The 23,741-nt window shown below is 43.1% G+C and overlaps 1 protein-coding gene across 3 annotated transcripts in view; it reads right to left on the reverse strand.

The window, feature by feature from the left end:
- cntfr.S (ciliary neurotrophic factor receptor S homeolog) overlaps positions 1-23,741 on the reverse strand; it is a 241,708-nt gene that overhangs the window by 77,424 nt on the left and 140,543 nt on the right. For 2 of the 3 annotated variants that reach the window (XM_041580687.1, XM_041580685.1), the window contains exons 3-4: positions 15,097-15,185; positions 1,990-2,083 (exon numbers count right to left, since the gene is read on the reverse strand). In XM_041580687.1, the coding sequence (XP_041436621.1) occupies positions 1,990-2,083 (94 nt within the window). In that variant the 5' untranslated portion in view covers positions 15,097-15,185. Of the gene's footprint in view, positions 1-1,989; positions 2,208-15,096; positions 15,186-23,741 lie in introns of those variants that run through there. The other variant, XM_041580686.1, reaches the window with a different exon arrangement.

Here is a 23,741-nt window from a genome sequence, read left to right on the forward strand (position 1 = left end):
TTGTGTAACAATAGCCCCCAGACTCTGCCAGTAAAGGACACAGGGGACATTACTGATCGGTTGGTATAAAACATTTTCTTTGCCCTTCTACATTTTTTTCCATTTTCTCTGCTCATTATTCCGCCCGGGAGGAAACTGTCGGAGATATTTCCTATTTATTGATTGGGATAATGGGTATAAGCAGTGCAGGACACCGGATACTCAGTGTATCATTTATCTAACAGGAGAATGGATTCAGTACAAACATGTCCCACTACTTCCGGAAGTGTTTATCCACTTGCTGCTGCTCTATAAGGGCATCTGTGTTATAGACAGGTTATTAACCGTCTCACTGCTGAACATTACAGCCCTCAGCTTATGAACATGTGGCTGAATATTCAATGGCTGGTCACGGAGATGGTTTAGCACTGACAGATACAATTATCCTAATTTAACCCTTCCTACAAGATTGCCCTATAAAAAGACAGAATCATAATTTGGTAGGTTAAAAACAATGTATTAAAGTAACTTTGTATAATGATGATGCTGCAGGTATTTCCCTATATCAGTGCTGTATAGTCTATCTAATAAGCTGTCCAGACTCCCTTTGTACCAGCCAGTGACATCACAGAGGGTGGATAATTAAGGGAAATAATAACCAAAAACAAGTTCCCCAATTGTCCCAGTCCCTAGAGATTCCAGCAATGAAAATGACCAATGAATGCGCCTGAATGGGTTGTACGAGAGGATGAGCTGTAAGATAACTACGTTTCCAGAGTCATTACTAAACGTTATATATATATATATATATATATATATATATATATATATATGTATTTCACTGCCCCAGTATGAACCCGCCCATATGCCTGGCACTGTACAGATCCAAAGCAATTTAAATGCCAGAATAACCAGTACTACCCCCTATAAATACAATGACAGCCAATCAGCAGGAGAGGTGGCTATGGGCATAGACTGCAGACATAACTAGAAATTATTATTAGATTTTATTATTACTACTGATGGGCGAATTTGTGCTGTTTCACTTCGCCACGAATTACGCTAATTTCCTTTGCGAAACTTTTGCAAAGGAATTTGCGAAGCTGGCGCAAAAAATGTGCGAAACTGTGATTTTGGTGTCAAAATGGGCGTCTATTAAAGTCAATGGGCGTCCGTTTTTTGGGCGCGGCATCAAAATTGGAGCCAGCCTCGGAACCATCGCCAGCGTCAAAAAAAGCATTGACAAATTTTTGTGGCAGATTTGCGAATGTATTCACCGGCACCGAAATGCTCAAATTCGCCCATCACTTATTGTTACATTGTATCACTAACAGTTGCTTAGAGCCACACACAGGGCCCCAGGAGCAGCACAGATTCCCAGCACTTCATTATTGGGGTGTCAGGCCCAGCAGGGCATTTTTAGGGTCTTTATTACATTTATTACATCATACGAGTCCCATTTTCACTGCTTTGGGCTTTTGGGGTCTTCATCATCATCATCATCACCACAGATTTGCTGTAAGACAGAATGCAGTTTGTATGTTTGTTCCCCTGGGTACTCTGGTTTAGATTGCAAGCTCCTCTGGCTCTATTAACGATGAAATGCGTTAGACGTAAAGCTCCGCACAATTATATAAGAGACTTTACAGTTAGTCTTTATGCCTTAACGAGGTTACAGTAACTCAGATGAGCAAGAGTTGGGGAGCCACATGGATGCTGGGAGTTGTAGTCTGTAAATAGTAACTGGCTGAGATTGTTGTTCACTCAGAAACTCTTCCACATTGGAGCCAATAACTCGACGTACATGTGAGAGCCCCCTATACAACAACAAACAGTTTTACTGTCTCCCCCATAGATGTGCTACATGTTTCCATTTAGATGGAGGATCTGAAATCAGTTGCAGCCTCTGGAGCCCCCTCTCTGGATGGTGCCGGCACTTTAGAGGTTACACAGTCCCTATGGTACGGCAACTCCCCGCACCTCTGTCCGGACAACAATCACAAGACTTACCCTGGCCACGTCGCTGAGCCGATACCATCATCATCATCATCATCATTGTCACTGACAGAAGAACACACTGGCCTGAGGTCACAGGATTTGCCATCTGTTTGAGGGACACAAAATAGGAAGGAGTTTAGGGGTGTCAGTTAGGAATTAGGGGGCAGAGAAGGAGCAGCATTGTCCCTAATACTGAGAGACCTCATCACCAGTGAGGAATGTGCAGATATTACAGACACAGGAGGGGAGAGCTCGGGAGTTAATGATCTGGGCTGGACGCTGACGTCTCACACTGAGATGATTCTGCAGGAGGAGCAGCAGGGACAGACTCACTGACCTACAGACTCACTGACCTACAGACTCACAGACTCACTGACTCTGCTGCTACTGGAGCATCTGTGCATGGGCTCAGCTTGGAACACTGGGAGAAGCCTGAAATCTCCTTATTCACTACCTTCATCCATCACCAGTGACCTTCAGCCTGAGCTCACAAGCAGGGCAGATATCAGGGGATACAACTGTATATCATATACTAACACATAGTGATGCAGTTTAACAGCTGGAGGTGCACTTCCATATTTATTTAAAGGGGAACTATTGCAAAAATGAACACATAATAAATACTTTAGCATACGGAAATAATCAAGTTTATCTTCGTCATCCCTCTCAGCTTCTGTTCTACTTAATTCTGTCTTCGTGCAGGAGTTGGGGGTCAGATATTCACTGAGAATTATTTACTTGCAGCAGTAAAATGTTTGTATGTTTAATGGGCGACCATGGGCTGGAGGGACCCCGGAAAAAAACCTGGTGGGCCCCGGCCCTCATGAGCCCCGTCGGCCCAGACCTGGTCCCTGTGTGGAAGCCAAAGCAGTTTCCGACCTCCTTCCCTGGCCCCCGGAGAGGCTGAAATAAAAAGTAGGAGGCGTGGGGGGCTGGAGGGGACAGGGTCTGACTGGGGCCCCCTGGGACTGCTGTCTAAGGGGCCCCACCCCTGCCGCAAGCCTTCGGAACCTTGATGCTGCTGCAAACCCACTTCAGGCCCCCCTTACTCATGCCTGTACCTTATTTAGTGCAACCGGGTCCGGAGAAGGTGGTTGGGGTCGGTCTGGGACGGTGAGGCCCACTGGGTCTTTTACCGGTGTCCCACTGGCCCAGTCCAACCCTGGGAGGGGGGGTTGTGGCTCTGGGAGTGGGGCGAGACGGGCACTTTGGGGTGTAGGCCCAAGGGGGTGGTGGTGGGCCTGGGCCTCCCCAGTCTGACGCTGGCCTCTCATGAGCTTGATAAGGCACTCAGCTAACTGCCACATTGTGATGCACAAGGCTGGTAACAGAGATGGCAGTTGGGGGCACATTTATCAAAGGACGAATTTCGGTTTCATGTGAGTTTTTAAAAACTCCCATGAACTCCAATGAACTCGAACTTGCAGCCCTGGGAGGAGCCACTAAACTGCCAAAGTTCCCCATGCAATAAAGGGCCAGTCATAGGAGGGGATCACTATCACCCTATCAGGGCACTGATACATGGGGCAGGAGTTACCCCCACTCACATGGAGCAATTTTCAGGTGTTTCGCTCCAGCTGAATTTCCCCGTGTCCCATTAACATAAAATGGACAAATGAAATCCACTCCCTGCATGGCTAATTAGCAGTGAAATGATACGCTCAATGTACTTGAAGCCAGTGTAGCCTGCGGCATGCATCTGTATAAAGAGCTGCTAATTAGCCATCCAGCATGTGGATTTGATTGGTGCCCTGTTTATGAGGAGCCAGATGGAAATGTAGAGTTATTCTATAGCAACATAATGTCCAGCAGGGATACAATGCAACTCCCTGCAACCCTGTACCACTGCCGTATACTGATATAGAGTTCCCAGGTCACATGGGTTACACTTGTAGAATAATGCATGCTGCAGGCTGCAATGGTCTGTGTGCAGATTCTTTATTGATGGACAATATCCAGTCCTTGTCTTGTGAGCCAGCCAGGCATGGGCCCTTGCCCAAAATGCACTGCAGGGCTATGGAATTAACATTTAGAAATGAAACAATATCACGTGGGCCCCTAAGCACCTGAAGTCTCCATCACTGTGACGTCCAATCACACATCAGTGATCACAGCCCATAATAAATCAACACTGGAGGGGAATGAAGTGTAACACACACAGTGATAGTAAGTATCACACCAGCTTATTTGTACCCTGGGTACACCTGGAACTATAGCAGGGTGACACCCCAATGTTTCTATATATCTGTAACCTTGTTATGAGCTAAGGGGCCCAGTCTGAAGGTCAGTTAGGGGGAGATTTGGGGTGAGTGCTTATTTGTACCCTGGGTACCCCTGGAACTATAGCAGGGTGACTGTTACCCCAATGTTTCTATATATCTGTAACCTTGTTATGAGCTAAGGGGGCCCAGCCTGAAGGTCAGTTAGGGGGAGATTTGGGGTGAGTGTTTATTTGTACCCTGGGTACCCCTGGAACTATAGCAGGGTGACACCCCAATGTTTCTATATATCTGTAACCTTGTTATGAGCTAAGGGGGCCCAGTCTGAAGGTCAGTTAGGGGGAGAATTGGGGTGAGTGTTTATTTGTACCCTGGGTACCCCTGGAACTATAGCAGGGTGACTGTTACCCCAATGTTTCTATATATCTGTAACCTTGTTATGAGCTAAGGGGGCCCAGTCTGAAGGTCAGTTAGGGGGAGATTTGGGGTGAGTGTTTATTTGTACCCTGGGTACCCCTGGAACTATAGCAGGGTGACACCCCAATGTTTCTATATATCTGTAACCTTGTTATGAGCTAAGGGGGCCCAGTCTGAAGGTCAGTTAGGGGGAGATTTGGGGTGAGTGCTTATTTGTACCCTGGGTACCCCTGGAACTATAGCAGGGTGACACCCCAATGTTTCTATATATCTGTAACCTTGTTATGAGCTAAGGGGGCCCAGTCTGAAGGCCAGTTAGGGGGAGATTTGGGGTGAGTGTTTATTTGTGCCCTGGGTACCCCTGGAACTATAGCAGGGTGACACCCCAATGTTTCTATATATCTGTAACCTTGTTATGAGCTAAGGGCCCAGTCTGAAGGTCAGTTAGGGGGAGATTTGGGGTGAGTGCTTATTTGTACCCTGGGTACCCCTGGAACTATAGCAGGGTGACTGTTACCCCAATGTTTCTATATATCTCTAACCTTGTTATGAGCTAAGGGGGCCCAGTCTGAAGGCCAGTTAGGGGGAGATTTGGGGTGAGTGCTTATTTGTACCCTGGGTACCCCTGGAACTATAGCAGGGTGACACCCCAATGTTTCTATATATCTGTAACCTTGTTATGAGCTAAGGGGGCCCAGCCTAGAGCTCAGTTGAGAGGAGACTTTGGGTGATATATATCTATAGATGATAATTAGATAGAGAGATAGATAGTTTTGTGCATAAATTGTAGACACATTCAGCCTTTAAAACAGGGAATTATTTACAGGTGTATGTTAAAAAGCTCCCTGCTTCTCACTAGATCCCCTGAGTTATGTGTAAGTGCACTATGGTCTTACTATTCAGTTACAGTGTTTGGGGGACTTGATATTAAATGTACTATAGACTTAGAATGCTCGTGGATAGTGTAGGACTCGTACAGTGAGGGCCCTCATTTTTTGTAATAATCGTTTTTAAAGGCAAACTGTACACTGCCAATTTTTCTCCTGCTTTTATGTACAAATATTGGTTTATAGCAGCTGGTCAACTCCAGAATGTGTGTTAGACTGGGCGCTGGCACAAGGGTGCATCTAGGACAACAACATATTCACATATAAGGTGCATTCAATGTTGGTGAACTTCCATCAGCCTACAGGAGCCTGGGGCTATATGAAGGGTGCTGGGAGTTAAACTACAAGAGCAACTGAAGTGCAACATGTTGGGCAATAAGTCTCTTGGAGAAACACAATATTGTAAGTAGAATAATGGGGCTCCATATGAGTCCAACACACAGTACCCCATTCTGTGCATATGTTTCTTTGAGATACACAACTCTAATCCTAACGAAACAGAAGTATTGATTCTGGGCTCTCTTTACAAGGTACAGCAGAGTAAATCATTTGAATAAAAGAGCATTGAAAGGATTAGTAAAATGGCTCTAGGAAGGCAGTAAAACACATTTAATGGAAACAGAAAAGAAAAATGTATTTTGCAGCATTTTCCCACCCAGAGTGATACACGGCTTTGAATATTCGGAATTTGTTCAATGGAAGTGCTGTGTCGCACAATGACAGGGATACGAGACTGCGGTCGATGGGATGGTTAGTGTTAGTAAGAGACGTCATTTTGCTCAAATATTTGCAGCCGATTAACCAATCAGCCCACAAACATTCTCCATTTGTGCTCAGTAATTTCCAGCACCCGACAGAGGAGCCGGCAGTTAATGGCGCAGCCGAGGAGCAGATGAGACAGCCGGCAGCCAAAGACTTAGTCTGGCACATCCATCTCATGACAATTTACTGACCTTGAGCCATCACAAGTGATTCATGAGCCCACAGGTTTGGTGCCAACGCTCAGCTAAGCCAAGGGACTTGGAACATTGGATGGAAAAGAGGGATTAACTCTTCCACTGCCCAAGAAGCTGCCGCAGACTATCAGGCAAACATGAATTGGAGTTCCTCCAATGTGTCTGTCTCTGACCAGGCTATTCATAAACAGCAATGCCCTGCCCAACATGTGATTTATAAACAGGTGCTTAATAAGAGCTATACAGTCTGAATTAAAGGATAAGTAAACCTTTCAAATGAGTAAATATAAAACTGATGAGGGGGCTATTCTAAGCGCCAATCTGACCAGCAAGTAGTCAAGGAAGTTGTCAGGAGAAAGAAAGAGGCTGATGTTCTTCTGCTTAGGAATAAAATTAGAAACCTTTCTCACATCTTTCCTAAGCAGAAGAACATCAGCCTCTTTCTTTCTCCTGACAACTTCCTTGACTACTTGCTGGTCAGACTGGTGGGAAACTGACCAGCAGGTGGCGCTGTTGTAACAAAATTCATTCATATTAACAGCACATGTATCCCTTAATATCAGTTTGCCCAATAGACCTGCTTATTTTAAATTGTTAACAACAATTCTTTGCTTATCTTAAATTGTTACAAAGGTATCTAAATGAAGCTGCCACGTATCCTGAGCCAAAAGCCAATTAAGTTTTAGAAACTTTGTATCTTTTTCTGGCTGTTCAGTGCAGGAGATTAAAGAGAAAGTCGGGACATTTCAGCAACAATCCAGAACTGCTGGTTGAGCTGTCAAAATCGGGACTGTCCCATAAAAAATGGGACAGTTGGGCAGCATGTAGATCCCTTGCCGTTCATCAGTTGCCTGGTTGTTAGGGTCAGGATCCGATAGCATTTAAATCCCACATTGACTTGCAGAAGAAAAACCGAAAGAACGGGGAAAATAATGGTTTATAGTGGTCACACACCAACCAAGTCACCTACACCTTCATTCATATTAACAGTATATGTATCCCTTAATATCTTGGAATAAACACAAAATAAATAATGAATGTAAATCACAAATGTGCTTAGAATAGACCCCTCATCAGTTTTACATTCACTTATTTTAATGGTTCACTTATCTATTAAAGTACCAGGCTTACTTTATATACTGTAACGAATATCATTCTTCCCCCTCTGCTCCCTATTATAAGGTTCTTCATTACAAGAAGGAGAATTTCCCATTACTGAGCATAGAGTTCTGCATTACAGGAAGTAAACATCCCCATTACAGGAAGTCGACTTCCCTATTAGAGGAAGCAGGTCTCTGCATTACAGGGTACAGACCCACTATATAGAGGAAGTGATATATCAGAGAAGAGACATCAGCAGCTCATTACTCTATAGTAAGAGAACTTCATGGATAAAACAGACAAGTGATGACATTAACACAAGATTTCTGTGTCCCCTTGTGACCTTCACACCTTCATTCCTGACACTGATTTGATAATATCCACATCTTGTAGTGATGAAACCCTCTGTGGTTTATTAACAATTGTCTCACATATTGTTCTCCTGAATCTGTATGGGAAGATTACACAGTTATAACCCAGCAGCATATCCAGTTACACCATTCCTACACATTCACTTTACCCTAACTGTAGTAACGTGAGGATTATGGAAAGAAAACTGAAGGGTTCCACTGGGAGATTCCTAGAAACTCTCTCTAGCGGTCATGCACCCCCTCATTCAATAGGGAACCCTTTGAGATGGTGCCTATAGTAACAGTGGATAATAGTTTCTGGGAAGGGAGTGTGACTGTGGGATAGCAGGTATAGTAGGCAGAGATAGTGCCTATAGTAACAGTGGATAATAGTCTCTGGGAAGGGAGTGTGACTGTGGGATAGCAGGTATAGTAGGGAGAGATGTGTCTATAGTAACAGTGGGATAATAGTCTCTGGGAAGGGAGTGTGACTGTGGGATAGCAGGTATAGTAGGGAGAGATGGTGTCTATAGTAACAGTGGGATAATAGTCTCTGGGAAGGGAGTGTGACTGTGGGATAGCAGGTATAGTAGGGAGAGATGGTGCCTATAGTAACAGTGGATAATAGTCTCTGGGAAGGGAGTGTGACTGTGGGATAGCAGGTATAGTAGGGAGAGATGGTGCCTATAGTAACAGTGGATAATAGTCTCTGGGAAGGGAGTGTGACTGTGGGATAGCAGGTATAGTAGGGAGAGATGGTGTCTATAGTAACAGTGGATAATAGTCTCTGGGAAGGGAGTGTGACTGTGGGATAGCAGGTATAGTAGGGAGAGATGGTGTCTATAGTAACAGTGGATAATAGTCTCTGGGAAGGGAGTGTGACTGTGGGATAGCAGGTATAGTAGGGAGAGATGTGTCTATAGTAACAGTGGGATAATAGTCTCTGGGAAGGGAGTGTGACTGTGGGATAGCAGGTATAGTAGGGAGAGATGGTGCCTATAGTAACAGTGGATAATAGTCTCTGGGAAGGGAGTGTGACTGTGGGATCACCTCTCTGGTTCTTCAATTTCCCATTATTGCTTCTCGCTAGAGTAGTTTAGAGTAGTTTAGTAGCAAAGGGCAACCAGAGGATCCTTGTATGAGATTACTCTAATATAATATCATGAGCACAAACAACACATCCCTCCCCTTTAGAATTTAATTTTTAATGTAATTTATACTAATATGAACTGTCCAACCAACAACTATACACATGGGATTTAAAGGGAGTGGTCAGAGGCTCAGGGATTTGGCAGTTATATGAGGCCTGGAAATTGGGAGCAACCCGTGGTATAAATATCATAAGTGCGGGGGGTGAGACTGCAATGGGCCAATTGTCAAGAAGTGATGTGCAGGTTGACCCATGGGTTATCCATAGGTTGAAGTTGACCATTGAGGGATAGGGTTGGGTGCGGGTCAGGGAGTGCACTACTCCACTGCTTCTGAAGATTCCCTGTTTTGGAACCACAGGCTCAACCAAAAGTAATGTACAGAGTGAGAAGATACAGGTATAGGTTGGATGCGGCTCCAACAATGGCAACATTTTGCGTGTTAGTGTTGGGTGCTAGGTTAAGTTTCTCCTGACTAACACATCACTAGCAGAAATGTTCATAGTTCTCTAGTTATGCCTCTGGGGCAGCAACTGAATCAGTAAAACCAGTATTTAGTAGGATCTAGTATTATAGGGGTGAGAAACTGTGCAGTCCGTGTGTAACAACCATTCTTCCGGGAAGAGCTGACAGTTTGGGGCCACCTGTAAATGAGGCCCTTTTCATCAGGAATTACTGGAGGTAACAGGTCAGGATTGTGTGACTTATATTCAGTCATTTCATGGGAAGTGACCAAGAACAAAACTGCAGGCTAATTACTCCGATACGGAACAATCTGCTCCTAAATTAGCTTTAGCTCTCTGCGCCAGGGGAGGGGCTACAGAAACAACCTTGTCTGGATGGGGGCCGGGGGTACATTTTCTGACGCTGGTCCATAATGGCGGCAATCCCCTAAAATCCATCTTATTCTAATTAGAAATAAAGTGATGTAAGAATCCGAGTGCTTCTTATTAGATGAGCAGAACATGAAGGCATGAGGTGGGAACTCTACCTGCAAATGTCTACTATTCAGTAGCTGAGGGAGTTGGAGAACTATGGGTTGGACCTCCTTCCCTTCTCTCTCTATCCCCTGCTATTAGGCAAGGAAGTTAAATGTGGCTTGTGTTCTCCTTGACAAGGCTATTAGAAGTCCATCTCCCCAGGGGCCAGTCCTTTCAGAGTGGATTAGCCAAACAATCCATTAAAAGGAAGGCCCATTGTTTAGCTAATGCCGTCCTAGTGAATAGTATTCCCTGAGACTCCCTGAGAATGGGGATTAATGTTCATGTCTGGCCAGTCACAAAGCTATGATGCCGGGCCGAGAGCTGCCATACTGAAAAAATCTTTTTAATAGTTTTTTAATTATTTGCATTCTTCTTCTGACTCTTTCCAGCTTTCAAATGGGGGGTCGCTGACCCCATCTATACAACAAATGCTTTATAAAGCTTCACGTGTATTGTTATTGCTCCTTTTAGATACTCATCTTTCTATTCAGGCCCTCTCTCATTCATATTCCAGTCTCTTATTTAAAGGGATACTGTCATGGGAAAAATGCATCAGTTAATATTGCTGCTCCAGCAGAATTCTACACTAAAATTAATTTGTCAAAAGAGCAAACAGATTTTTTTATATTCAATTTTGAAATCTGACATGGGGCTAGGCATATTGTTAGTTTCCTAGCTGCCCCAGGCATGTGACTTGTGCCTGCACTTTAGGAGAGAAATGCTTTCTGGCAGGCTGTTGTTTCTCCTACTCAATGTAACTGAATGTGTCTCAGTGGGACATGGATTTTACTACTGAGTGTTGTTCTTAGATCTACCAGACAGCTGTTATCTTGTGTTAGGGAGCTGCCATCTGGTTACCTTCCCATTATTCTGTTGTTAGGCTGTTGGGGGTGATATCACTCCAACTTGCAGTACAGCAGTAAAGAGTAAAGGTGGCCATAAATGGATAGATCCGCTCGTTTCACGATGTCGCCAAACGAGCAGATCTCCCTCCGATATGCCCACCTTGAGATGGCAATATCGGGTTGATCCGATCGTGGGTCCTAGGGCCCAACGATCGGATCCTAGCGTTCGCAAACGGGCGGTCGGATCGAGGGACCCTATCCGATCGAGATCTGGCCGACTTTCGTCGGGGGCCCCCATACACGGGCCAATAAGCTGCCGACTCGGTCTGTCGGCAGCTTTTATCGGCCCGTGTATGGCCACCTTAACTGAAGTTTTTCAGAGCATAAGTCACATGACTGGCGGCAGCTGGGAGAGTGACAACATGTCTAGCCCCATGTCAGATTTCAAAATTGAATATAAAAAAATCAGTTTGCTCTTTTGAGAAACGGATTTCCGTGCAGAATTCTGCTGGAGCAGCACTATTAACTGATTCATTTTGAGAAAAAAAAAATTCCCATGACCATATCCCTTTAAATCAGTGCATGGTTGTTAGGGTAATATGAACCCTAGCAACCAGATTGCTGAAAATTCAAACTGGAGAGCTGCGGAATAAAAATATAAAAAAAGAAAACCAATTGCAAATTGTCTCAGAATATCGCTCTCTACATCATATTAGGGTTGCCACCTGGGGGCCAGTATTTTACAGCTAAAAATTATGCTTGACCCCAATGTTATTAATAGAGAAAAAAAATCAAAATATACAGGAAGGCGGGTATTTTTGTCAAAAAAAGGTGGCAACCCTACATCATACTAACAGTTCAATTAAAGGTGAACCACCCCTTTAATGCAGCCAATAAAACCCTGCTTCCATAGCACAAAATTCTTCGCTGCAGTTACTATGGGTCTCGTGGATAGACCCATCTTCCATTTTTATTCCAGCATAACCCTAGTGTATAAATAGATGATGATCGATAGAGAGGCAGCACTAAGGGTGTTGTGATTTAATCCAGCAGCAGTTAGTAGGTCACAGTACTAGTGACGGGCAAATAAATTCGCCTGGCAGGAATTTGCGTAAAATTTCTGCGTTTTGCGGCGAGTAAATTCACAAATCTCCTGCAAAAATTTGCCGGCGTCAATTCCCGATTTTTCCCCGAAACCGTTTGAATTGCTAGATTTTTTCTGTGAAAACTTTCGAATTGCTCATTTTTTTCATGAAAACGTTTGAATTGCTCGATTTTTTCTGTGAAAACTTTAGAATTGCTCATTTTTTTCGCGAAAACTTTAGAATTGCATGATTTTTTTGTGAAATCGTTCGAATTGCTTGATTATTTAGTGAAAACGTTTGGAACGGTAGAAATTGGCCCATCACCACACCGTACCCCTTGCTGACAGCGAACTGGTTTGCGGTTCCTCACTTTTAATTGGGGTTCTCCCAGCCTGGGACTCTGAGGAATGTGCAATGAATTGGGGCGGTGAGAATTCCACTATGTGGGGCTGTTTCTGTGAAGATCAGAGTGAGGGGAGTGAAGGTAACGCTTAGTCACAGCGCTGCAGGTCACATTCTTTCCATTGGCGAATACGAGAAACATACGTGTGTCTGAATGTGCTAATTCAATGCAAACGTTTGCCCCGGCCAGCATCCTGGGCTCAGCCATTGATCTGACACAAACTAATTCGCTCCGTCTGTAGAGTGCAAGCTCTTCAGCCTGCAGGTTCCTTTCAGGATGGGCCTTTCATGCAAAAGAAGGAAATTACAGAAACATATAGTAGTCGTAGTAACTCCAGGAAAATAACAATCTGTGAAATATTAGCAGATTAAATATTGTGAGTTTCAGCAGCTACTGGAAACAGAAAAAAACACTACTTTGTAGGTACAAGAAAGGGATAAAGTTGATTTTTTTGTAGAAAGTCTGCAAGTTGCTTGTTTCAGCCCGTTGTTTTGTATATAAAGGGGAATGCGGGGAGGGATACGTGAGTAACGTGGGCTGCAGAGGTTTAGTAAATTATATAAAGTATCACTGTATCTTTAACAGGAATAATAAAGCGCAAGGAGATTGCAGCATTTTCCATCTGGGAATGTAGAGGTTAATACTCTGTATTATTAATTACACTGTAATTACATCCATTCATTTAATTGCCCCCTGCCCACCCCAGACAAGGCGTGTGACCCCCCCAGTACCACTGTAGCGCATGGAAGAGAGGACGGCCCATCACGAGGGGGGATCCGCCAATATTCGCTCCTCTGCAAATCCAATGAGAGCCGAGTCTCATAAAACACTTTTATATTGGAAGTGAGAATTAGGGCAGAACATATGAACTGTTTTTATTGCGCTGGTGTGAAGCTGAGAAAATGTAGTTAAACTTGTACAGCCCTCCTCAGCCTACTACTGGTCTTTCCCTAATCCCAACTCTGCTGTGCGGAGCATCAGATAAACAAACACTCCTTAATTCCATTTCAGGCTAATTGCTTGCGGGGAACCCAGTGTCCTTGGCTGGTGCAGAGACTGATGATTGACCAGGGAACAATTACACCTACATCACAATGGCCAGTCTGAGGCCTTCTACATTTGGGTGAACTACAAATCCCAGCATTCCCCAAGAGCAAGAGAGTGCCCATGTCTTATTTACTTACTGTTGAAACAATGGAACAGAAGTAGGTTCAATGTGCCGAGTTCTATTTAACTTACACTATTTAAAGGAGTAGTATACACCTATATGTAAAATTGGGCTTTGTGCTAAATTTGGTTCAGTTCACTATATATTTACGAAAAGTGAACGGTTGTTTACTGTAAGGACAGTCAGGTTATGGGATTCCCTACCAAGAGAGGAGAATGAGTGATTCATTGGTGGGGAGGAAAGAAGATCTCACCATCAGCATAGGAAGGGGTTCTTTACTGTAAGGGCAGTCAGGCTATGGGATTCCCTACCAAGAGAGGGGGAATGAGTGATTCATTGGTGGGGAGGAAAGGAGATCTCACCATCAGCATAGGAAGGGGTTCTTTACTGTAAGGACAGTCAGGCTATGGGATTCCCTACCAAGAGAGGGGGAATGAGTGATTCATTGGTGGGGAGGAAAGGAAATCTCACCATCAGTATAGGAAGGGGTTCTTTACTGTAAGGACAGTCAGGTTATGGGATTCCCTACCAAGAGAGGGGAATGAGTGATTCATTGGTGGGGAGGAAAGGAGATCTCACCATCAGCATAGGAAGGGGTTCTTTACTGTAAAGTGTCAGGTTGAGATTAGTGTAGGATGTTTTAGGCAGTTTGTAATCAGGATTAATGTATAAACCCAGAAGTGACTGGATCAGGTTGTTTTGCCCCTTGAAGTTGAACTTACATGGGGGGGGGGGTTGTTTGCATTTCTCATGATGATGATGATGGGAAGGGTTTTGCTAAGGTTCAATTTGAGCTTCTCCCTCACCTCCTGACTGTGTAACAATCCATCAGTGTGTAACACAAAGGAAAACATGTAACAATGGCTTCACTACAACTTCTCCCCCTGTGACTGATACAAGTTCTCTCTCAGTGACTGATACAAGTTCTCTCTCAGTGACTGATACAAGTTCTCCCCCTGTGACTGATACAAGTTCTCCCCCTGTGACTGATACAAGTTCTCTCTCAGTGACTGATACAAGTTCTCCCCCTGTGACTGATACAAGTTCTCCCCCTGTGACTGATACAAGTTCTCTCTCAGTGACTGATACAAGTTCTCTCTCAGTGACTGATACAAGTTCTCCCCCTGTGACTGATACAAGTTCTCTCTCAGTGACTGATACAAGTTCTCCCCCTGTGACTGATACAAGTTCTCCCCCTGTGACTGATACAAGTTCTCTCTCAGTGACTGATACAAGTTCTCCCCCTGTGACTGATACAAGTTCTCTCTCAGTGACTGATACAAGTTCTCCCCCTGTGACTGATACAAGTTCTCTCTCAGTGACTGATACAAGTTCTCCCCCTGTGACTGATACAAGTTCTCTCTCAGTGACTGATACAAGTTCTCCCCCTGTGACTGATACAAGTTCTCTCTCAGTGACTGATACAAGTTCTCTCTCAGTGACTGATACAAGTTCTCCCCCTGTGACTGATACAAGTTCTCCCCCAGTGACTGATACAAGTTCTGTACATACAATGCTGTATAGTGAGGAGGGAAGAAAGAAGTTGCACTCACATACCTCGTGTCCCTGAGTCAGTTCATAGACTGGAGCGCAGACTTTGGGGAGAATGCAGGAGACGATTTACTGAGCAGAACAGCTGTGAGTATCTAAAAAAAGGCACAAAAAAGAGAGAAAGATTTGCACCTGGTGTTGGATCATTCTGTCCATTTCCCCAACCAGTCAGTGAGGCCTTCTGATATTCTGCTGATATAATGCTTTCCCAATGTTCCTCTTTCCCAATGTTCCTCTTTCCCAATGTTCCTCTTTCCCAATGTTCCTCTTTCCCAATGTTCCTCTTTCCCAATGTTCCTCTTTCCCAATGTTCAAACTACTTAATCCCAGTGAGCAGCACATTCCCGGCACCACTTACTGTTTCATACACACACTGAAGCTGCCAGACCTACACATTTAATATGAAAGATAAATCCACAAAAGGTGGGGAACTTGGTTAAGTGGATTTCCATAAGACATTCTAACACAATTACACATTCCATATGTCTCTTCATGGTATAGTTTTATTATGGGATCTCTCTGTACAGACTATGAGCAAACTTAGGGGACTGTTCCTGCTGAATTGTGCTTAGTACAGGGGAATATCTATGTGCCATAGTTTTATGGGCTCTCTGTACAGACTATGAGCAAACTTAGGGGACTGTTCCTGCTGAATTGTGCTTAGTACAGGGAATACCTATGCTGCCATAGTTTTATGGGATCTCTCTGTACAGACTATGAGCAAACTTAGGGACTGTTCCTGCTGAATTGTGCTTAGTACAGGGAATACCTATGCTGTCATAGTTTTATGGCATCTCTCTGTACAGACTATGAGCAAACTTAGGGACTGTTCCTGCTGAATTGTGCTTAGTACAGAGGAATACCTATGCTGCCATAGTTTTATGGGATCTCTCTGTACAGACTATGAGTAAACTTAGGGGACTGTTCCTGCTGAATTGTGCTTAGTACAGGGAATACCTATGCTGCCATAGTTTTATGGGATCTCTCTGTACAGACTATGAGTAAACTTAGGGGACTGTTCCTGCTGAATTGTGCTTAGTACAGGGAATACCTATGTGCCATAGTTTTATGGGATCTCTCTGTACAGACTATGAGTAAACTTAGGGGACTGTTCCTGCTGAATTGTGCTTAGTACAGGGAATACCTATGTACCATAGTTTTATGGGATCTCTCTGTACAGACTATGAGCAAACTTAGGGACAGTTCCTGCTGAATTGTGCTTAGTACAGGGAATACCTATGCTGCCATAGTTTTATGGGATCTCTCTGTACAGACTATGAGTAAACTTAGGGGACTGTTCCTGCTGAATTGTGCTTAGTACAGGGAATACCTATGCTGCCATAGTTTTATGGGATCTCTCTGTACAGACTATGAGTAAACTTAGGGACTGTTCCTGCTGAATTGTGCTTAGTACAGGGGAATACCTATGCTGCCATAGTTTTATGGGATCTCTCTGTACAGACTATGAGCAAACTTAGGGGACTGTTCCTGCTGAATTGTGCTTAGTACAGGGAATACCTATGTGCCATAGTTTTATGGGATCTCTCTGTACAGACTATGAGTAAACTTAGGGGACTGTTCCTGCTGAATTGTGCTTAGTACAGGGAATACCTATGTACCATAGTTTTATGGGATCTCTCTGTACAGACTATGAGCAAACTTAGGGACAGTTCCTGCTGAATTGTGCTTAGTACAGGGAATACCTATGTGCCATAGTTTTATGGGATCTCTCTGTACAGACTATGAGTAAACCTAGGGGACTGTTCCTGCTGAATTGTGCTTAGTACAGGGAATACCTATGTACCATAGTTTTATGGGATCTCTCTGTACAGACTATGAGCAAACTTAGGGACAGTTCCTGCTGAATTGTGCTTAGTACAGGGAATACCTATGCTGCCATAGTTTTATGGGATCTCTCTGTACAGACTATGAGTAAACTTAGGGGACTGTTCCTGCTGAATTGTGCTTAGTACAGGGAATACCTATGCTGCCATAGTTTTATGGGATCTCTCTGTACAGACTATGAGTAAACTTAGGGACTGTTCCTGCTGAATTGTGCTTAGTACAGAGGAATACCTATGCTGCCATAGTTTTATGGGATCTCTCTGTACAGACTATGAGTAAACTTAGGGGACTGTTCCTGCTGAATTGTGCTTAGTACAGGGAATACCTATGCTGCCATAGTTTTATGGGATCTCTCTGTACAGACTATGAGCAAACTTAGGGGACTGTTCCTGCTGAATTGTGCTTAGTACAGGGAATACCTATGCTGCCATAGTTTTATGGGATCTCTCTGTACAGACTATGAGTAAACTTAGGGGACTGTTCCTGCTGAATTGTGCTTAGTACAGAGGAATACCTATGCTGCCATAGTTTTATGGGATCTCTCTGTACAGACTATGAGTAAACTTAGGGACTGTTCCTGCTGAATTGTGCTTAGTACAGGGAATACCTATGTGCCATAGTTTTATGGGATCTCTCTGTACAGACTATGAGCAAACTTAGGGACTGTTCCTGCTGAATTGTGCTTAGTACAGGGGAATACCTATGCTGCCATAGTTTTATGGGATCTCTCTGTACAGACTATGAGCAAACTTAGGGGACTGTTCCTGCTGAATTGTGCTTAGTACAGGGAATACCTATGCTGCCATAGTTTTATGGGATATCTCTGTACAGACTATGAGCAAACTTAGGGGACTGTTCCTGCTGAATTGTGCTTAGTACAGGGAATACCTATGCTGCCATAGTTTTATGGGATATCTCTGTACAGACTATAAGCAAACTTAGGGGACTGTTCCTGCTGAATTGTGCTTAGTACAGGGAATACCTATGCTGCCATAGTTTTATGGGATCTCTCTGTACAGACTATGAGTAAACTTAGGGACTGTTCCTGCTGAATTGTGCTTAGTACAGAGGAATACCTATGCTGCCATAGTTTTATGGGATCTCTCTGTACAGACTATGAGCAAACTTAGGGACTGTTCCTGCTGAATTGTGCTTAGTACAGGGGAATACCTATGCTGCCATAGTTTTATGGGATCTCTCTGTACAGACTATGAGCAAACTTAGGGGACTGTTCCTGCTGAATTGTGCTTAGTACAGGGAATACCTATGCTGCCATAGTTTTATGGGATTCCTCTGTACAGACTATGAGCAAACTTAGGGGACTGTTCCTGCTGAATTGTGCTTAGTACAGGGGATACCTATGCTGCCATAGTTTTATGGGATCTCTCTGTACAGACTATGAGCAAACTTAGGGACTGTTCCTGCTGAATTGTGCTTAGTACAGGGGAATACCTATGCTGCCATAGTTTTATGGGATCTCTCTGTACAGACTATGAGCAAACTTAGGGGACTGTTCCTGCTGAATTGTGCTTAGTACAGGGGAATACCTATGCTGCCATAGTTTTATGGGATCTCTCTGTACAGACTATGAGCAAACTTAGGGGACTGTTCCTGCTGAATTGTGCTTAGTACAGGGGAATACCTATGCTGCCATAGTTTTATGGGATCTCTCTGTACAGACTATGAGCAAACTTAGGGGACTGTTCCTGCTGAATTGTGCTTAGTACAGGGAATACCTATGCTGCCATAGTTTTATGGGATCTCTCTGTACAGACTATGAGCAAACTTAGGGACTGTTCCTGCTGAATTGTGCTGAATTGTGACTGAGGGCTTATTTACCACTGGTACAAACTGCACCCCATACAAGTGGAGGTTCCAGCTGAGCTCTGTGCGTCTCATGGAATAAGCTGTGACACATAGTAGCCAAACAACTGCCCTCGCTGGCCTCCTCTCATACCACTTGTCTCTAATGTCAGTTATACAGCTCCTGCCATAAAGAGAGAAAGAACTCCCAGCATTCAGCTTGAGACTACAGGAGACATTACAGGAATTCCGGGCACGTGCTCTTGTCTATAAATCTGGGGTCCCAGGGGCCACTGGCATCTCAGGAATAAACTGAGCAACTTGCAAACAATCAACAGAGGGTTCAGAATTAATCAGCCCCGCGGCTCGTAAACTCCAACAGTCCAGAACACATGAGTGTGGTCTCACTCGAGGACACTGTAGTAAAACCAGGCTAGAAACACTCTGACTGTGGCTCAGCTACAATTCCCAGCATCCTCTGACAAGCAGTAAGTAGTACAAGGGAGCACAGAAGGGAAGGTCATTGTCATCACTGGATGAAGGAGTGGGGTAAATTCTCCTTCACTAGCAGAGGTAAAGATGATATAAATATAAATACATCCCCATATATATATAATACACAAAAGCCATGAATATCTTGTAAATTATATCCGTATAAACTGTGAGTTCTGATGTCATCAGTTATAAACGGTGAGTTCTGATGTCATTTCTGTCACATGACTCACTGAAACTTGTGTATTATAATAAATAAAGTCCCCCAGTTGCAAAATATGAGGATATTAGAAGTTACCTTCGGCCGAGTGTTTTTATATGGTCATGAAACTTCTCAGTAACTTATAATATCCTTATAATTTACAAGAGGGGGTACTTTATTCACTATATGTTGTACAGAAATGACAGACAAATGAACATGATACCAGAGAAATAATGATTAGATACAGAGCAGATAAAATCAGTATCAGTGGCTGAACTTCACATCCTCCAGCTGCTGCTGTAATTCTATTTCATACATATAATTACTTTAATTAAAGCTTTAGGATTTCAACTTCATCCTGTCTCCTTATTAGCCAGAGACCCCGTCCATAAAACAACAAGATCTGCGCAGACACAAAGGCTCATGGGTAATGACAGCATTAGGCAGATGCCCCTAATTATTAAACTTAATATCAGATATAGGAAATAATATTCTCCCCCAGAACTACTTCCTATACAGTTACACCAGGGTGTAATCCTGCAGCTCTCAATGTCACATTACACTGCAGTTCCCTGTACCTCTCCATAACTCACAACTGTTTGGAAATAGAAAGAGGGACAAAAAGATTTTTTGATCACGCCCATTTTTGTGGCCACACCCCCTAATTACCATATTCATTTTATAAAAATTTGGCAGGTTATGAAAGTTCGAACACATTTCTGTGATTTTTATGTGTTATTACAGTTTTGCTAATGAAGGTGAATTGCCCTTTAAGGCAGAGACACATGGGAAGGTTCGGGAGATTTAGTCGCCCGGCAACTAATCTCTTCCTCTACTTCGGGCTACTAATATCCCCGAAAAGCCTTCCCACCGGCTAGAATCCAAATCGTCGGTGGGATGCCACTCGAAATGCTTCATTTTCCAAAGTTGCCTGAGATTGCCGTTTGGAGTGCCATCCTGCCGGAGATTTGGATTCTAGCCGGTGGGAAGGTTTTTCGGGGAGATTAGTCACCCGAAGAAGATGGGATTCATCAGCCGGTGACTAAATCTCCCCAAATATTCCCATGTGTCTCTGCCCTTAAACTGCAAGTCACAGTTTCCCCAAGAGACCTGCTTATCTTAAATTGCTACAATTGTTTCTTTGCTTATCTTAAATTGTTACAATTGTTTCTTTGCTGATCTTAAATTGCTACAATTGTTTCTTTGCTTCTCTGAAATTGCTACAATTGTTTCTTTGCTTCTCTTAAATTGCTACAATTGTTTCTTTGCTTATCTAAAATTGTTACAATTGTTCCTTTGCTGATCTTAAATTGTTACAATTGTTTCTTTGCTTATCTTAAATTGTTACAATTGTTTCTTTGCTGATCTTAAATTGTTACCAAAGTATCTAAGTGCAGCTGACACATATTCTGGCCAAAAGCCATTTAAGTTAGAAACTTTGTATCTATTTCTGGGTGTTCAGTGCAGGAGATCAGAGAGAAAGTCGGACATTTCAGCAACAATCCGGGACTGCAGGCTGAGCTGTCAAAATTGTGACTGTTCTGCGACAGTTATTTCTTTAACCTTGCAGGTCTTGAATATGAATATAGACTACACCAGCAACTTAGATGAATAAAAGTAATGGTAAGATAATTAGTAGTGATGGGCGAATTCGCGCTGTTTCGCCGAAAAATTTGCGAATTTCCCGCGAAATTCACGAAACGGCGAAAAATTCACGAAACGTCGCTGGCGTCTCGTTTTTGACCGACATTTTTCTAACGCCGGCAAATTTTCGCCAGCAAATGCTGGCGTTTCGCAAATTTTTTCGACGCCGGGAAATCACTCAAATTCGCTGCGAATTCGCCCATTACTAATAATTAGCGCTGGTGCTAAGCATTTATACTTAGGGAATTCAGGGAGCAGCAAGTGGAAGAGAAGGGAGGGATTATTAGGGGTTTTTGCAGAAATATTCAATAAATCAGCCTGAAACACTAGTTTTTTAAGCACAATTCTTCTATATCTAAATGAGTATAACGCACTGGTACATTCTTATTTTTTACACAAAATGTCTCCGTTAATGCGCAGTGCTAGTTGCGCTATGTATCATGTTGTAAATACTTCCTTTTTGTAGCAGAGACAAGAAGTATCAAATTTTTTGAACACTGGTATAAAAGTTACAAATGTATCACTATATAGTGTGTAGCAATTGTGTGGACAATATGTTTTATGGACACTGCTACAAGTATTTTAGGAATACTGAAACTATAGATTTGCACCCACTGATTGGACATTTTACCTACGGACTGGGAAAATGATTGGACTTTTGGACATACCCTTCTTGGATTAATTTGATTAATTGTTCATTTAAGCACTGGTGGGGGAATGGAAGGAGAGTGTTTTATTCATGTCGTTTATTGGTAGTCTGGAATATAAGAGAATATTCACTGCATTTAATATGCTAATTGCTCTCCTCAATTTACAAGATTCTAAAGTTTATATATCGGGATAGTGGTGACCCAATTGTGGGGGCTGTTTCACTCCTACAAGCAGTACGTTTGGATATCCTACAACTTTGGGTCCATGATACTATTAATGTCTCCAAATGTTTTTGTCACAATGTTAAAGGGATACTGTCATGGAAAAACATATTATATTCCAAAACGCATCAGTTAATAGTGCTGCTTCAGCAGAATTCTGCACTGAAATCCATTTCTCAAAAGAGCAAACAGATTTTTTTATATTCAGTTTTGAAATCTGACATGGGGCTAGACATATTGTCAGTTTTCCAGCTGCCCCAAGTCATGTGACTTGTGCCTGCACTTTACGATGGAACTGCTTTCTCACAGGCTGTTGTTTCTCCTACTCAATGTAACTGAATCAGTCTCAGTGGGACTTGGCTTTTACTATTGAGTGTTGTTAGTATAGTTTTTATTTCTAAATGACACTACAAATAATTCACTCTATAATATAAAATGTCATTCCTGAACCAGCAAGTGTATTTAGTTGTAATATTGGTGTGTAGGTGCATCTCAGCTCATTTTGCCTGGTCATGTGATTTCAGAAAGAGTCAGCACTTTAGGATGGAACTGCTTTCTGGCAGCCTGTTGTTTCTCCTACTCAATGTAACTGAATGTGTCTCAGTGGGACCTGGATTTTACTATTGAGTGCTGTTCTTAGATCTACCAGGCAGTTGTTATCTTGTGTTAGGGAGCTGCTATCTGGTTACCTTCCCATTGTTCTGTTGTTAGGCTGCTGGGGGGGGGGGTGATATCACTCCAACTTGCAGTACAGCAGTAAAGAGAGACTGAAGTTTATCAGAGCATAAGTCACATGACTGGGGGCAGCTGGGAAACTGACAATATGTCTAGCCCCATGTCAGATTTCAAAATTGAATATAAAAAAAACTGTTTCTTTTGAAAAACGGTTTTCAGTGCAGAATTCTGCTGGAGCAGAGCTATTAACTGATGCATTTTAAAAAAAAAAAACATGTTTTCCCATGACAGTATCCCTTTAAAGGAGAACTAAATTCTAAAAATGAATGTGGCTAAAATTTGCCATATTTTATATAGTGAACTTATTGCACGAGGCTAAAGTTTGAGCTTGTCAATAGCAGCAATGATCCAGGACTTCAAACTTGTCACAGGGGGTCACCATCTTGGAAAGTGTCTGTGACACTCACATGCTCAGTGGGCTCTGATTGGCTGTTGAGAAGCTAAGCTTAGGGCTCGTCACTAATTATCCAGCAGAAAATGAGCTTCCCTGGCTGTAATATAAGCTGATGCTACAGGTTTGCTGATTATTCAATTCTGATGCTAATTGCACTGGTTTCTGTGCTGCCATGTAGTAATTATGTGTATTAATTACTAATCAGCCTTATATTGTGACATTTCTATTCTATGTGTACTGTATATTGTGAGTGGGTCCCTAAGCTCAGTAAGTGACAGCAGCACAGAGCATGTGCAGTGAATCAGCAGAAAAGAAGATGGGGAGCTACTGGGGCATCTTTGGAGACACAGATCTTTACTGCTAAAGGGCTGTGGTTGCCTTGGGCTGGTACAGAAGCTCAAAACATCATGTACAACATTTCTACATAATTCTTTAGTTAGGCTTTAGTTCTCCTTAAACAGGGTGAAAAAACCCATAGAATTAGTCCTTCTTTAACATGCATTATAGCTTCCCACCAGCACAGAGTGGAGTTAAGAGCTGACTATTTATTTGAAGGCCAGTGTTCTGGAGCCGGTGCCGATACAAAGATTGGCTGTACAACATCTGACGCAGTGTAAATTGTTCTGTATTTCATCTCGTTACAGGATTTACTGAAGGGACTAGC

Source organism: Xenopus laevis, chromosome 1S, assembly GCF_017654675.1.
Source record: "Xenopus laevis strain J_2021 chromosome 1S, Xenopus_laevis_v10.1, whole genome shotgun sequence".
NCBI classification, from domain to species: Eukaryota; Metazoa; Chordata; class Amphibia; order Anura; family Pipidae; genus Xenopus; species Xenopus laevis.